Source organism: Astyanax mexicanus, chromosome 7, assembly GCF_023375975.1.
Source record: "Astyanax mexicanus isolate ESR-SI-001 chromosome 7, AstMex3_surface, whole genome shotgun sequence".
Taxonomy (NCBI): domain Eukaryota; kingdom Metazoa; phylum Chordata; class Actinopteri; order Characiformes; family Acestrorhamphidae; genus Astyanax; species Astyanax mexicanus.
Genome location: NC_064414.1, coordinates 43,224,185 through 43,240,459, shown reverse-complemented (window position 1 = coordinate 43,240,459; position 16,275 = coordinate 43,224,185). Strand labels below are relative to the sequence as shown.

The 16,275-nt window shown below is 37.9% G+C and overlaps 1 protein-coding gene across 8 annotated transcripts in view; it reads right to left on the bottom strand.

The window, feature by feature from the left end:
• Positions 1-16,275, bottom strand: part of khdrbs2 (KH domain containing, RNA binding, signal transduction associated 2) — a 132,322-nt gene that overhangs the window by 28,875 nt on the left and 87,172 nt on the right. For all 8 annotated transcript variants that reach the window (XR_007440038.1, XM_049481597.1, XM_049481596.1 and 5 more), the window contains one exon: positions 15,211-15,409. Coding sequence is in view for 7 of the 8 variants with exons in the window: in XM_049481597.1 (XP_049337554.1) it covers positions 15,211-15,409 (199 nt within the window). In the remaining variant the exon portion in view is untranslated. The remainder of the gene's footprint in view (positions 1-15,210; positions 15,410-16,275) is intronic.

The window sequence follows — 16,275 nt, the reverse complement described above, 5'->3', positions numbered from 1 at the left end:
TAAATTCCCCTCTGGGCTCGGCCGTGGTTTTATGAGTGTGAACATGGATTAAACTAAATTAAAGTTAAGGATTATGTCAGGGATTAAGTTGTTTAAGTGATCTAACACAGAAACATTGCTCTATTAGCTTTCCCTCATAATGAAAGGGTCGCCGACCTGCGCTCTCATTCTAATGGATCCATTTTGTTAGCGCTGCACATTTTAACAGCAAAGTAGCGAAACGGCAGCAGCGAGTTTAAGTCTTATTTGTGGATGTGTCAATCACGCTTATACCTACACCCCTTAAAAGAGGTCTTCTTCAGCAGAACACAGAGCACTAGTGTTTTGACATACTCATTTAGGAGGATCACTTCACCGACATAAAGTGACTGCTTTTTTTTCTCAGTGCAATCTAATCAATTTGACAATATGAAGCACTCTGAGCAAAGTCAATATCATGGACTTCAGGCGCACGTCTTCGAGTGGACTTTTTTGACCTCCATGCAGAATTTGTTGAAATTACATGCTTTCATTACATCAAATAAACAATTCTGTCAAAGTGCACTGACTTGAACAAGATTGGAAATGCTCTCTGAAAAAACATGGCTGAAATAAAAAAAAAAAAAACAGCTGAAACCGCTCAATAAGAACGCATAGTGTTATACTGGCTAACACTGACAATTCTCAAAACTCTGGTGTAGATCACATACAGCGGTGCAGCTTTTTCCTAAACACAAACTAAACAAGCTGTATATACTCATAAAAATGATCATAAAGATGATGCATTAGAAGATGTGAATGTGGAGTGTGAATTCTTTAAAGAACCTTTATATCAATCTTTAAACATTAAAAAAGGTTCTACACACATGTTCTATGGCATTATTTAAAGACCTCTTATTAGCATTTTTGTAAAGAGTGTAAGACTCCTTATTCTGTAAGGGACAGATAAATCTAATGCATTTAAGAGAAGAGGTCATTAAACTAGAGCGAAGTATTTTGACACTGACAAGCTGTGAAAACGTAAGCTAAAGCAATCTTTAAATTAATCATGAGTGTTACTTGGGAACATCCACATTTGTATAAGTATATAAGTATAAGTTCTGAGGTTTTATTGTGTCAGTGAAGTTAGACATTGGCCAGTGTGCTGATGGCAAGGCAACATGAATTATCAGGCCTGAAAGTGAGTGCCAGATAAACAGGACATTTCATTTCTAAAGTTGTATGGAATTGCTTTGAAGCTCCATTAACCACAGATAAAAGACAAGATGCCGGTAGTGAGAAGAGACAAGATGAAGATACATATTATATTACTGTTATACGTCATCATTATGGCCTCTTGCCTAATTAAAGGCTGAGAGAATGATCAACATGTTTTAAAGCTTAAGATCACAGGAGGTCTAAGCTAGCTAACATTTATGAGAAAGTCTGAAATGGCACCACATTTCCAATATAGCACACTATGAAGATCACGTATATGTTAAATAATACACAAAGGGCTGTGTGTGCTTCAGTCATAGGGTAGACAGTGTTCTTTGGATGTATAATACATTATTGGTGTGTAGAAGTAATACTGATGTGACCCAAGTAGTGCCCTGTATAAGGAGAACTATTATGACGGCTTTCAAAAGAGTCAAACATATTGACATTCATTACTCAGGTAGAAGTACAGATACTAGGGTTTAAAATACTACTGTATCCCAAAAATCGCCAGTGCGCCTTATGTATCAATTCCACCAATCAGGTATTAAGGGGCAGTTCAATCCAAATGCTAGCTCTTCCGATGTTCAGAGGTGGGAATATCCAACTGTAGTCTGTGTGTTTACCGTGTTAAAACAAGCTATGTAGGACGAACTGCTAGCAGATGGGACCCTGGGTTACCGGAACACTTAGGGTTCCTCTGTCTAGCGCTATCGGGCGGACTAGCGCTGCTGCTATCCCCACTAAAATACTGGAAATCTAAACTTACTGTAAATAAACTTACTGTAGATTAACATTCTGCACTCGTTTGAATTTGAAGTAATTTTGTAAAGAAAAGTTTTGTTTATTTAGGTGCTTCCCCAGTGACGAGACCAGTTGAATTAGAAGAGAAACATGGTGACACCCTTGTTCCTTACTACTGTCGCTTAAAATGCGCCTCATAGTCTGGTGCGCATTATGTATTAAAATAGACCAGAAAATACACATTCATTGATAGTTAAAGGGCGCCTTACACTCCGTAAAATACAGTAAGATTAACGGTAAAAATGAAAACACAAAATGAAAACAATTACAAATTCTCACCAGAAACGTATCTAAATTCCTAACTCCTCAAAACTAAAATAAAATATAATCATATGCTTGATTAACAGCATATAGTTATAAAATGGATTAAGGTGTGTGTGCTGCCTACAGTTAGACACTGAAGCTCATTCAGTTTCAAGCCCACTTCAGGTTAGCCATCCTCTCTCCACCTCAGTGGTTCTCAAACAGGGCCTCAAGACCTTTTTCTCACTCTCAACTCCCAATATAAGGATAAATGTGGACCGTCAGGGGGCCGGAGGACTGGTTTGAGAACCACTCAAGCTCTTCATCACTGGTTTCTGACTACAGAGCGGAGCTTGTCTGAATATGTTTGCATGCAATTTATTTTCCCAAATTTTGAATGTAAAAAGAAAGTCAGAGTGTTCTCTTTTATTTATTTTCTTTTTTTAAACGAGGCAGTGCTATTTTGCTGGTGTGATCAACTAGGGGTGTACTAGAGGTGTGCAAAATGATGTCACCATATTGCGGGTATTTTTCACCATATGACAAGGTTGTCATGCAGCCAAACGTAAAGGTAGACTCGCAGGTACTTTACATAAAATGTATTAATCAAATTTTTTGACTTACATACAAACCAGGGTGCACAGGCAAAAGGGTCATACACAGTAAATCAAAACAGGCAAAGGGCAAGGCAAAAAGGGTCAGCAACTGTAAACAAGCAGTAAAAAGGCAAGGAAAGAGATGTTTTACCTTGAAACTTATTTTACATTGTACTTGACTATTGTAAGTCGCTTTGGACAAAAGCGTCTGCCAAATGTAATGTAATGTAATGTAATGTAAAAAGAGAGTGGTCAAAAAACACAAAAAGGAGTCGGCAACAAGGTAGAACTACCAAAAGAAACACTAAGTATAAGATCTAGATTCAATACCCAGCAAGGAAACAAAGGAAACAGGGTAGTATTTGCAGGTGTGAGCAATCAGAAGCGAGTGTGAACGGTGTGGCGTCATGTGATCAGAAGAGTGAGTGAGCCTGCTGGGAAATGGGGTCTTTGTTGTAAAGTTCAGTTTGAAAATAAAAATTCCAAAAAAGCATAAAGATATTTAATGCATGCATTTAAACTACAAACAATTATAATTATATAAGCTAAACTAATATAAGATAAAAGACTTTTTTTCAAGACTTTTAATATACCACTACTATCTTGATATATATTTCGTTTTTTGTCATTTTAATATTACTGTTACTGTACGATACTATATGGCACACCCCTAATGTGTATAATAAAATATTGAATAAATGATACAGCAATGCAATGTTGGCCATATCACCTCCCCTCTGGGCGATAAACACACTCTTGTAAATATCGAGGTGCTGATTGAAGCATCACAGTGGCTGCAGGCAGAAGTCAATGCATCATTAATCAAGCGCTTGTCTGAGTTGGTTTCCGTTTACAGATTGAACCTAATTAATGTACGTGGCCATGAGGTCATTGTCACCTATTGTAAAGTCCACTTGTAGACAGAATCTGAGTCTTTCACCTCTTTGACCTTAACACAGACTTACACGGCGCGGTGCAGCAAGAAAGCTGGCTCTAGTTAATGATGCCTGATCCGTATATTTCAACACTCATTTGGAAATCCAATTAACTGTGGTCCTATTGAGCAAGCTAACGGGAAATAAATCAAGTGTTAACACATGGGTGGAGAGCTCTGCTAGTGTAATTAGGACAGCAGGCAGGCGAAGGCCCTCAATACTGCTCGCCATTATCAATTGACAACCAGCACCCCCCATGACAGTGACTGATTCTCATATGAGGCTGCTACAGAATGTCTCCCCACCAGAGAATGGAAAAGAAATGGCGCTTCCACAAGCTTTTGTCTCTGATAAATATTGCTAGTGTTTGGTTATTGGTGCTGGGCTCTTTTTGTGTTTAGCTGGATTTGCTCTACCATTTCCGCTTACTGCTAATTTGCATTTCAGGTTGAAAATGCAAGGATGAGAATGCCCTTGACATGTTTTCCTTCCCCTTAGCAAACCAAGCTCAATTATGATTCAATTGTAAGGATAGTGAGGTTTTTCCTCCCACAATATCCGCATACAAAGGACACTATTGTGATTCATAGAAAATAAACTTCAAGTATTATGAATAAGAAGGAAAACATTGTTTATTTGCGGTAATTCCATTTATATTTATTTATAAAGAATATATTTGGCAGTGGGTAGACTATTTATTCTTAAGGTTTCTAAATGCACCTCAGCTTGCAAGGTTTCTAAATGCATCTCAGATGCAAAACTCTGGTAAAAAAACTGATAAGGCTATTTGTGATGCACACAAAGTTTGCCATCATTTGGAAGAGAAAAGACATTTTATTGAACAATGACTAATTAATATATACTGCAGTGTCTACTCTAACGGGGGAAAGGAAAATTTTTAAGCAGCAATCTGCATCGATGAGCAGCACCGGTGTTATGTTGAATTGCGCTAATCATTGATATGTGCTACTATAACATTACATTACATTACGTTACATTTTGCGGCCGCTTTTATCCAAAGCAATTTACAAATAATGATGTATATTACAGTGCAATTCTGTGCCTGCAGCCAATACTGCACAATATGGCTATGTAGAAAAAAAATATCTTGTTGTTCAATTTTAAATAAATATTTTAGAATTATGTGCCTTTGTAAAAGAACATTTACATTACGAATTAATATTTTGAAAAGATGTAATGCATTCATCATACTCACACGTCAAAAAACCCCATTAAAGAAGTACATTGGTTGGTTTATTCAAAAACCTGAAAAAAGTGATAATTCAAATGCTTCACTGTTAAAACCCCATTTCACCATTACTTATGAAAGTGTGCATCTACCAAAACCCAAGGACAGACTCTACTTTCATACATCTATGAGAAAATCAAGTGACAATAACTGTCTGAGAACTCAATTACTGTCTAATTAATTAATGAATTTCAAAATGAATAACATCAGAAATGAGTTTCACTAATTATACATGGTGGCGGTGTGTTAGTGTTTGCTGTGTTGGTATGAGTGGATCAGACACAGCAGTGCTGCTGGAGTTTTTAAACACCTCAGTGTCACTGCTGAACAAACATCAAACAAAATATCAGCCAACAGCATCATGTGATCACTGATGAAAGACTAGAGGATATATAAAAACAAACATTTACGGGACCACACACTGCACAGAGCTTGATTCAAGGCATGTCAGTGTGTCATTGCTATCATAACGACGGGAAAAGTACGCCTAGTTTGGCTGAAAGGCATGGATAAGTGCAAAAGGCATGGGTTAATTCTCTTATTAAATCATGGGTGTAGTGTAATTTACCAATCAGCATCTTACTTTCCATTCCTTTAAGAGGCAGGTGGGCTCTGACTGATGCAACTACCAGGATGTGTCCAGCCTAATCTATTGCTTAAAAACTCAAGCACCTTATCAGTGCCTCTGCAGTGTTGAGAATGACCCACCACCCAAATAGTAGCTGCTCTCTGGTGGTCTATCCTGCCTGTGGGATCCTGAGCATTGAAGAACAGGAAAAAAGGAGGATTATAAAGTATGGAGAGAAAATGATGTAATACAGTCTATAATTATAGAACTAGTGCTCCTATTTGGCCAGTGGAGCTGATGAAATGGACAATGTGGACAAGACGAAGGTCATAATATTCTGATATGACTGTATGTGTATATATATATATATATATATATATATATATATATATATATATATATATATATATATATATATATATATATATACATATACACACATAATATAGTGGATGTGACATCTGTTCAATTTGTAGGTCACCTCCATATAGTTCAGATATGATGATTTTTTTTCTTGTCCTTTCTGTTAGCATGTGAACACGCATGTGCTCATTAATGTATAAAGACAAGGCGCAATCATTCAGGTGTACAGGATGCAAAATGACATGGAAAGTCTGGGCCTTAGGCAAACAATAACACATAATTGAATCAAGTCAATTATGGTGGGTGACCAGCAGCCGGGTTTTAATTTGATTTTGTCATAATTGAAAGAGATTGCCCTGTTTTAATTAAAAAGTTATATGATGTTAGCTCATTGGAAATCTCCGAGGATGCCTCTCGCTCATCTGTCCATGTATAAACATATGCATATTCATAGACCTCAAAAGTATTGTGACTGAATTATGAACACCTCAACTTTGCATGACAGACGAGGAGTATTTACCTGCTGGAGTTAATGAATGTGTTTCTGAGCCGGGGGCTTCAGGAAACTAATAACACTGTCCGCTAGTAATAACACAGGAGCTGTGACTGTAAAACAAACACCAATGATATTCACTTTAGTCTCCGGTTATGAAAGTTATTGGAGCTTCTTTTCTGATTTCTATCACTTTCTGTGAGTAATCTGAAGGTGGCACATATCCAGAGAAAAGCACACACTAAAAATGGAAATGGCAGACACCTCAGCGGTGATTTCATATAGAACGTTTTTTTTTTACATGCTTTACTTTCTGTCATGAGCAGCCTACATGAAAAGCGTCCTACAGCACTTACATAAAGAATTATACAATGCAAAATGGCATAAGTGAGGAGTGATCTAAAAACAGCATTCGGGAATGCAGCGCACTGTGGGCATACGCAGCTGCTGTTCAGCGGAGCTACGTAGTGTACAGGCCGACCTTTGCCAGCCATTTTAACGTCTGCCAAACACGGCCATAGCCAATTACCAAAGCTAACTTTTTGCTGTATTGCATCTGCTTCGACATTAACAGCCTCTAAAAGTCAGACAGGCCTGAAATAAGAAACGATGCCTGGAGCTTTTTGGTATTCAGTCTGTCTCTGAGAGTATGAAATTATTAAACAATCTTCTTGAGGTGTATGTCGTACATCTGTTTTATTAAAGGAGGGAGTTCTGCATGGAGAATTCCATTTCCATAATTAGTTCACCTCAGAAATGTCAACTCAGCGCTGTAAGCGAGCCTATTGTTAAAAAACAATTACTGGGGTAGGAAGTGCTTTCCTTTGAAATAGTGCAAGGGGAGCCTTTTCCTAATATTTTCCAAACCTGCAATCACAACAGACGACGCAGTCTGTTTGTGCGAGGATGCGTACGTGTGCTTTATTAATTAACACATTTCTGCACACTTCTGAGTGTGGGGTGCTATACCGAACATACTTTTTAGTAAGGTAGTAAGCAGTTTTGGATGCAGCCAATGAGAAGCACAGCTCTCTAAATCTTTAATGCAGCGTGAAAATGAAGCTGGTAAAGAACACAATCAAACAAAGCAAAAATAAAATCAACAAATCTCTATTTTTCAGCAAGCAAACACAAGAAGAGTAAAATACTCCATACTTCAGTAGACCTTTGTTGTTTACTGTGATGAAACAAATCAATAAAAAGCTCAAAGCAATGTGAATTCCTTTCTGAATGTGTTCAAATGTGGAGCCCTCTGGGGTTGATAAACACGCCAGTGCGTCAAGTTCAATGTTTCTCAATGCTTCTATTAATATCTTTGTAATAACGCAGCGCAGTGGAGAAGCGCTATGTCTCTGAGTGGTGAATCTCTGTGTTTATCATCTGTCTATCATCTTCTTAGTGTTCAGTGAAACTGACCAATGGACACTCACTAAAGGAGATAAAAGGCTCACTAAAGGCTTACTTAATTGTATAATTAAGCTCTTCTAACTAAAAGCCATATGTAAAATATTTCTTCTTCTGGGAGAAATCAGTTATTCTTTTAAAGAAATAAAATGTTCTTTAGTAGACTAATAGTTGTTCTTTTATAAAGGCACTTTAAATGAAAACAGGTGATATATGGTTATTCATTGGAAGAAACAGATGCTACAGCCTTGTAACTCTGGATGTAAGTCTTGTACAAACTTGCAATATGATTGCAATTCAAATCACAGACTCTATAGATTCTTAAAGCAGCACAAAATCATGGTTTTGTGTTGCATTATTGCAAAGATATTACTAGAAACATTGAGAAACATTTCATTTATTGCACAAGTGTGTTCATCAACCCCAGAGGGTTACAATATAACAATAGGGGCATCATAATCTTTTTTTAGATTTTTTTACAAAACACAAGGAAGCTCCAAATCCACAAGCTTTACCTTTTTTTTTTACTATGGTAAGTATGCAAGTACATTAACCGGCACAAATGCACAGAGTGCAGAGTGCAGATTTTAATGAGATAAGGTTGGCAAATGTCTCATTTAAATGCATTACAATTCTACAGAAAATCTAGTAAGGCTATTCCAGCTATTTCTTTTTGCATGGCAAGATATGCATAGCAATTTTTTGATATTTTTGATATTTTATAAGCACTGAAAGTTTCCACAAACAACCATCAAATCAAAATCAGCTGCTGCTTCAATTCAGTTTGATAGCATCCGTTCCGACTGCCAAGTTACCTGCAAACTAGGCTGTCATGTCACAGCACAAACAAGACGAACCGTGATATGAATATAGAAATATGTTCCTACTCAGTGAATCCTGTCATGGTATGGTTTGTGGAAGCACAGGCCTGATCTGTAATGCACCAGGCTTTTCAGGGTCTGTGAACCAAGGAAGTCGGTTCAAACTTTTCTGCAGTGGGTATTTGTATTATTTATACACTAGTGGAGAAACTACATCACTTAATTTAAAAAAACACACAAACTTCTATATTTATGTGCTCTAAACTGTATTTTGGTCAGTGTGAAACCAAATACAGAGCATTATTTATAGTAGTTATTTACAAAATAATTTAAAAAGGGCAGTGCTGGTATACTGGCCCTTGTACGCGTGCATATGACTGCAGCATGTTATATTTCGGTTATGCTGAAGTATGTATAGCACTATCTATTTTTGATGTCACAGGTTGTTGAGCTTTTGTAAACTTTCAGAACTTTTCAGAGACTTCAAATCTGCCCAGAGTAGCAGGGTCATGTGTATGCTCACACTGGGTATGTTTCAGCATGTGTAATTAGGAGATTTCTGTGTACTACCCAAGGCCAGCGCCAGCTATAGGCCAAACAGCCGATTGCCCAGTGCGTCTGCACTGCTTCTGGCCTCGTGCCTATAACTGCAGCACGCCAGTGAGTGTTACAGTATAGCCTTATGGCCTTAAATGTGATTGTACTGCAGTTATTCCTGATAAGAGATACCAAAGACAAAACTGATAAAAAAAAGACTAAATAATATAAAGATCTGGTCACCCTTTTTAAAATGCTCATAGAATGCCTCTAAACCAATCCCATTACAACGTTGCAACATGTGTTGTAAATTGTGGTATCATATTATTAATAACCTAATCATTTTTGTTAAACTACAAAATGATTAAAGAAATCCTGCAGAAATGCTCAATTTCCCAACCAAAACACAGTAGTATGAAATAGTGTGGGCACCCCTGATAATTTTCATGTTTTTTCTTTATAAATCATTGCTTGTTCAGATCATATAGCAAATAAACACAGTGATATTTGAGAATCCAATAATTGGTGTTAAAGGTATTCATATCGATAACATGTCTAGGGAGCCCAAATTTATGCACCTGCCTATTTTTTTTAAGAATTATTATTATTAATATTATTCTCAGTACTTAAAAGAGCAGATACCTACAGTGGCAGATCTCACAAAAGTGCATAATAACACTAATGTAGTATTAATTTGTAATACCTGAGAATTATGTTAACAGATATCTGTCTGAAAAATTATTTTCTTTTAGGAACAAATAGCAATTCATATGAACAAAATTCCTTACCTCACCTTGCTAATCTTCACTCAGCCTGATGAGTTTAAATAGCAAATTACTAGTATTAATGTCAAATTTAAAGACATTAAAATTAGATTGTTCTTGTTATTGCAAAGGAGAATATTTACCGTTGGCTATTTCTTTCCTCCTCCGATACATGTAAAGTCAGCCGCCGCCTCTTTTCCAACTGCTGCTGATGCAGCATTGCTGAATAGCATTACAGTGCGCTTGGAGGAAAGTGCATATACATCAGCTCACAGATGCCTTGTGCTGAGCGACATCACCCTTGGAGTGATGAGGGGTGAGAGCACCATCTACCCACCCAGAGAAAGCAAGGCCAATTGTGCTCTCTCAGGGCTCCAGTAGCCAATGGCAAGTTACATGAACAGGATTTGAACTGGTGATCTCCTTAGCCCGCTGGACCACTCGGAGCCCTTGTCTTAGTGTTTTTTATAGAAAAGTAGATAAAGACACTTAAGCATATAATTATTGGCTGGTATTACAAGTCAATGGGTACCTTACACTGTGGCATGGACCAGCCCTATCTAATCCTTCCTTTCTCTAGAAAATAAATAAAACTAGTTCAATTACTGTTTTCACTGACCACTAGCATGATGATAGCCTGTACCAGTAATCATATACAAGATCTCATTCTCACACCATTAAACTGATATCTGAACGTACAAATGCAGAATAATGAGTACTGCACTTCCATCTTTAAAACCTTCTAAATCTAAATCTGCTAGAGAGGGGTGGGCTGGCTCAAACAGAGAGGGGCATTTGTGTTTGTAACAGCAGAGTGATAAGCACTCTGAACAAACGCTCGCGCAGTGTGAGTAAAGCCGCGGCGCTCAGAGTGAGAGGAGGCGGTATTGTGATAGAGCCGGGTTGATCTACATAAGAGCCGTGATTAGCAGGATTCAAGTCCCATCAATCCAAAACAACACAAGAGCCCAACAATGCCTGGAAACTCACTTTATTCACGAGCATTCATCTGCTACTGGCCTGGATGAGTAACAGCAGCACAGCCGTAAAGGAATTCTCCAACATTTTTCACCTAATCTCTGTCTTCTGCATCTCTAACTTACGACTGATTATAATGGGCAATAATTTGGGCTTAAAACCCACCTATAATAGAATAATTATGATTGGAATACAATAATTGGTACTCAAAGCACATTTTAATAGAAGCTAATAGGCAGGTGTAGCAAATGCCCATCGGCTCCTATTATAAGTGCAGGGAACTGTTATTAAGTGCAGGGAAATACACTGAAATTAGTGTCCATGAAAAGCAGATTTAGGGTTTAATTCTGTTTCTGCCTTATCATGTCACACTTGTAAAGAGTAGACCTTATTCACTAATTATGGTTGCTAAAGAGTGCTGAACTGACCTGTAGAACATGATTGTGGGTCCTTCTTTATTCAGTGTGGATTTCCTGCCAGAGTCACTTGTCTGCCAGATGCTGCCGGGCATGACTATTACCACTTACTGCGCTGTCCACTGTGGGTGATAATGCCTTTTATGATGTATTTCTGATATACATGTGCCACTAGGGATGTGTCACTGTGGGTGGAGGAATGTTAAAGGTTTCTTATTCGCGCTGCTGCGGGGAGAGTGGCGTCACGATGGGCAGTCTCTACTTGCACTCACACCGCGGCATTGATAATATTTCTCGGCCGCGGGGCCGCTCGAGTCTGATGTTAAACGTAGTTTAAGGGTTAACTTTACCTAGCACTCAGTGCTGTATTTTTATCTCTGAAACATTTTGTCCTTTGAGTTTTAGAGCTATAAATCTGACTATGGGGGGAAGGCAGGTAGGCGTTCTCTGCTGCAGTGCTGTTAGCCAATCATAGGTGATATGTTTGTATGTATGAATATTCATGAGCAAGAGCCCAAACCTGTCATTCTTCAGAGACCTCTAATTCAGTGATCTAAGGCAGGGCTAAATAGAAGCACCTGAGCACTTTTTTTCCACAAAAATAAATAAATAAATAAATAAATAAATAAAAATCTCACATGGCATTCATTCATACTTGAGACCACAACTAGACATTTTAAAACGAAAAAAAAAACATGAGGTTTTTTTTTTTTTTAAAAAGTCATTACAAATCATATAATTCACAATGCCTTGTTACGAGCATACTGGCCAGTGTTCAACCTCGCTCTCACAAGATAAATCCTCACAATTTACACAAGTGTGGGTGTTCTCAAGCCGCCTCTTTATGATACATTTTCATACTGCTATCCCAGGACTTGGCAGTGTATTGTTTAATGCATTAGCAGCAATTGTTAGGACCTTCCCAAAGAACAAATATAAGGGGATTCTTAGGAGGATACTGATGAATGGAAAATAGTGAGTATTTAATCACAGTTTTCCCTCAGTGCTTAAAATACTCTGTATGACTCTATGCTGCAGTGCTCTGGAATGAATCCGATCACTCCAAAAGGTGCAATATTGGCCTTTGTCATAGAATCAATTTCCTGAGAGAAACTGACAACTTGACAGAGAGCTTCAATCAACAAGAACTCTGCAGACAAACTGCAGCCTGTTTCAAAATTAGTTTCTTATGCCCTACTGCACCCATAAACCTGAAAAGCACTAACAGCTAACAGCTGTCCTAATGGAGAAACTTTAGCATGGTAATTAATCTATGTGACTGGGTTACATGTTTTTAAGGTACTAAACATCCTGTTAAGTCTTAACAGTCTTAACCCATATGAAAGATTTATCCTTTAATTTTTAAAGCAGTTTTCAAAAGACATGATGTGTATCTTGTAGCTCAATTTATTCAGTGGGTTATCTTTGTATTTAATATATGCGATCTAACACACTACCAATTTGCCAATTTTGTATAAATTATTATTTTTTTTTGCACAGTCTAGACCAGAGGTCGGCAATAGGCGGCCCGCAAGCGTGAAATATCTGGCCCGTGAGGTTGTTTGAACTATAATGAACGATAATAAAAAAAAATATTAAATGAAACGCTTCTTTGGCAGACTTTAGTTTCCGCCTGTTCTTGTTTTTCCGCCTGTTTTCAGGCTCCCTATCTTGTTATAAGGCGTTTTTCTTCAGTTGTATATCAATTCACTAGCCGGGGCAGCGGTAGTGTAAAGGGCCGCGAACCCTGACGACTCGGGTTCGATCCCCACGTGAGGAGCAATGTGTTTATTATTTTTTTTTTCCTTTCTATCTGGGTTTACCTGCTTCATTTTCGAAAAAGAGGTTTTTTTTTGTGGTCCGCCACGTAATGTCTTGGACATTATGTCTTGGACATTATGGTCTAGACCTTAAGTTACCTTTCTGTGTGTGAATTAGAAAAGAATTTAGTTCATTTAGGATTTGTTTGTTGAGTAAAAAATAATAAGTAACATTTAAAATGCCTCAAAGAATCAAGCACATTTAAAATTAATACAAAAAGTTATTTTAAGGGTTTTGAGGAAGGGGAAATAAGGGGTAATACTTCACAAATAACATTATTAAATGGTTAAGTAATGTCTCAACTAATTAGTAATTGAAACTGGTTAAAGACATTATCAAACAGTACTTACCTACAAAAGTTTAACAAATAACAAAAAACTAATACTTAGTTCTGACTGTGGTAGCTACTGTTCTGTCATAAGTACTGTTAGCCATGGACTCATGTTACCAAAATATGATATAATAACAATAATGTCAATGATGTAAATATAAGTCACGTTTGACACTGTGTGACTATGAAAACAAATGCAACAGACACTGTTAAAGGAATACTACATGCATGTACTATATGCATGGCCATCCAATTTCTTTCTGCAAGATACTGATCTGCAGCAGAATTCGCTCTCTATATGTTACACTCACTGAGCAATATCGCCTAAGCTTCTTCCTGTACAGAGAAGCCTCCATGAAATATCGGCATGTTTTAGAATTGCATAAGAAAAGCTGTTAGGACATTGTAGGAAGTCTAGTATATGGAGAAAATTGAGCTCAGGCATGAGAGATGAGCAGTGGAAATTTTAAGGTAGAGAGGAAAATTGTAGTAAAAATCTGTTCTGGGCAAAACTTCTCATTCCTTAATCCCCTGATATGTGTCTGCCTGCCCCTACCTGCCTTCCCCAGCTCCAATTATGCAGAAAAATGTCCACACTTTTGGGCTCTCCAGCAGTACGGAGGGTCTCCAGCAGAACTCAATTCACTTTGGTAATGAGCCTGTGCTCTTACATTTCCCCATGCAGACAGCCCAATCTGCCACAGCGCAGCGCACACACTGATTCTGCATCAGGCCAAAGCTCGAAGGAGATCGACTCTATGAAATATTGCTTTTTTCATTAGCCTGGAGTTTGATGTTCTCTTGGCTGAGATTTCTCGAAATAATCTTTTTGCCTCCATATGTACTTTTCATCTTTGAAAACTAATGAAAAAAAGCATGTGATTATTAGGGTTTCTCCATATACAGCTTGATTTTTTTTTAGTTTACCGGAAAGCTCAATTCTGTCACTGTATAGGTACAAACTGTCACATTCACATATACTAAAAAGACACCATTTGTACGCCACTTACCATACACTCTCGCCTGTTTCATACTGCACGCTATTTTATTCAGTTGACATCATATGAATAAAAGAGGGGCCGAGAGTTATTGCTTCACAGATAAGAGTAAATGCTGCAGTTTCTCAGGCCACAAAGCTGTCCGTTACATTTCTGTGTGGTTATATGTGTTTACTGTATCTTGTGAACTATGACACCTATTTAAGGTGGAAAGTGAAATGGCCCTGTATTTCACCATTTTCAATCTGTCTGAATGTTCTCCATCGCCACCAGTTCATTCAACCTTTGGTAAACATAAAAGCCACGTCAGGCGGTTTTTCCATTTACCTCAGAGGATTTGAGATGAGGTATCATAACTTTAGCTCTTGTGAAGCCTTTTATCGCATTTTTCTGTACATAAGCCCGCCTGTTGATGTAACCTAAGGACTCGTTCGGCTGCAGAGATCAAAGTGTCAGATTCGGAGCGGATGCTGTTCCGCCACAATTCAAACCAGCTTTCATAAGATGTTTTTAGAATCGTGGGACTTATTGGAATATATGATTACAAGATAAACACCATTTAATCAGCTTTCACAAGAGATGACGAGAAATATGGGACTTATTTGAATGCATAAACAACATTTAATCAGTTTTTGGAGGAAATTTGAAATATCTGAATTTATTAATACATAAACAACCTGATTATACATCAGCACGGATAATCAAGTACTTACATAGTCATCGTAGTTTTCGTGTGTCGCTTGGAGAAGAGGAGCCCTGTATCCAGGGGTCCCTGGTGTTCCCCTGGTGCGGGAGGCTGTCACCCCTCTGGACAGCATGGTGGTGGGTACAGTAGTGCGTGTACCCGCAGTTCCCCTGGCGGCTGCAGCTCCACGGCCAGGGGGAGGAGGCGGCACCGTTCCACCACGACCCCTATCCAGTAAAAAATGCAAAAATATAATCAACAAATCATTATTTTACAATGTTTTTTTTTTTATTAACACTGCTTTCTGTGGTCATAAGAGAGTGAATCTATTTAATAGTAGTAATAAAGATAATATTAAATAAAACAGATCAGAGTACAGTGTATTAATAGCTAAGCCACTCCACCCTGCAGCTTCATTAAAACCTGCTTGGGAATCTCCATTGAAATACGGATTGACATACCAATTACAGCACTGTACGGGGAGGATGTGAAATAAGTACTCTGCTCAATCCCTGCTACAGTCAGGAAAACACCACATAAATAATGCTGACTCTGACTAAAGAGTGTTCCTGTGAACATCAGCATTAGCAGCTTTTTCTGTGTGTAATAAAGTGCTGCAGTGCTGTGATAGAAAGCTACTGAAAGCTGCAGCAATAAAGCTCCAAATAAGCTCATATTGGCCCTTATGAAAGCTGACCCTTGCACCAGCTTTCATCCTCAGCAGCCCAAGGTTTTTACTTTTATTTTGCTGTAGAATACAAACATAACAGTGTACTTAAATACGTACTTGCCTTAACAACATTTACACTTATGGAACGACAGATGCTCTTTTACACAAAGCCTTAATCCCATAACATTAAAACTTAAAATAACATTTAATCGTGTTATTAAAAAAGTATTTTTTGGTATAGCACGGGCAAGGAATTCAAATCTACCTCGGATAACGTGTGAACTGAACATATCTGATCAGTAATGGGTCATAATGGGGCTAGCAGAAGTTTAATCACATTAACCACATCTATGTTGCACAGGGCATAATCTAATGGCTAAAGGAAAGGGCAGAGACCTAAAAGAGCCAAGTGGACTTCCATCC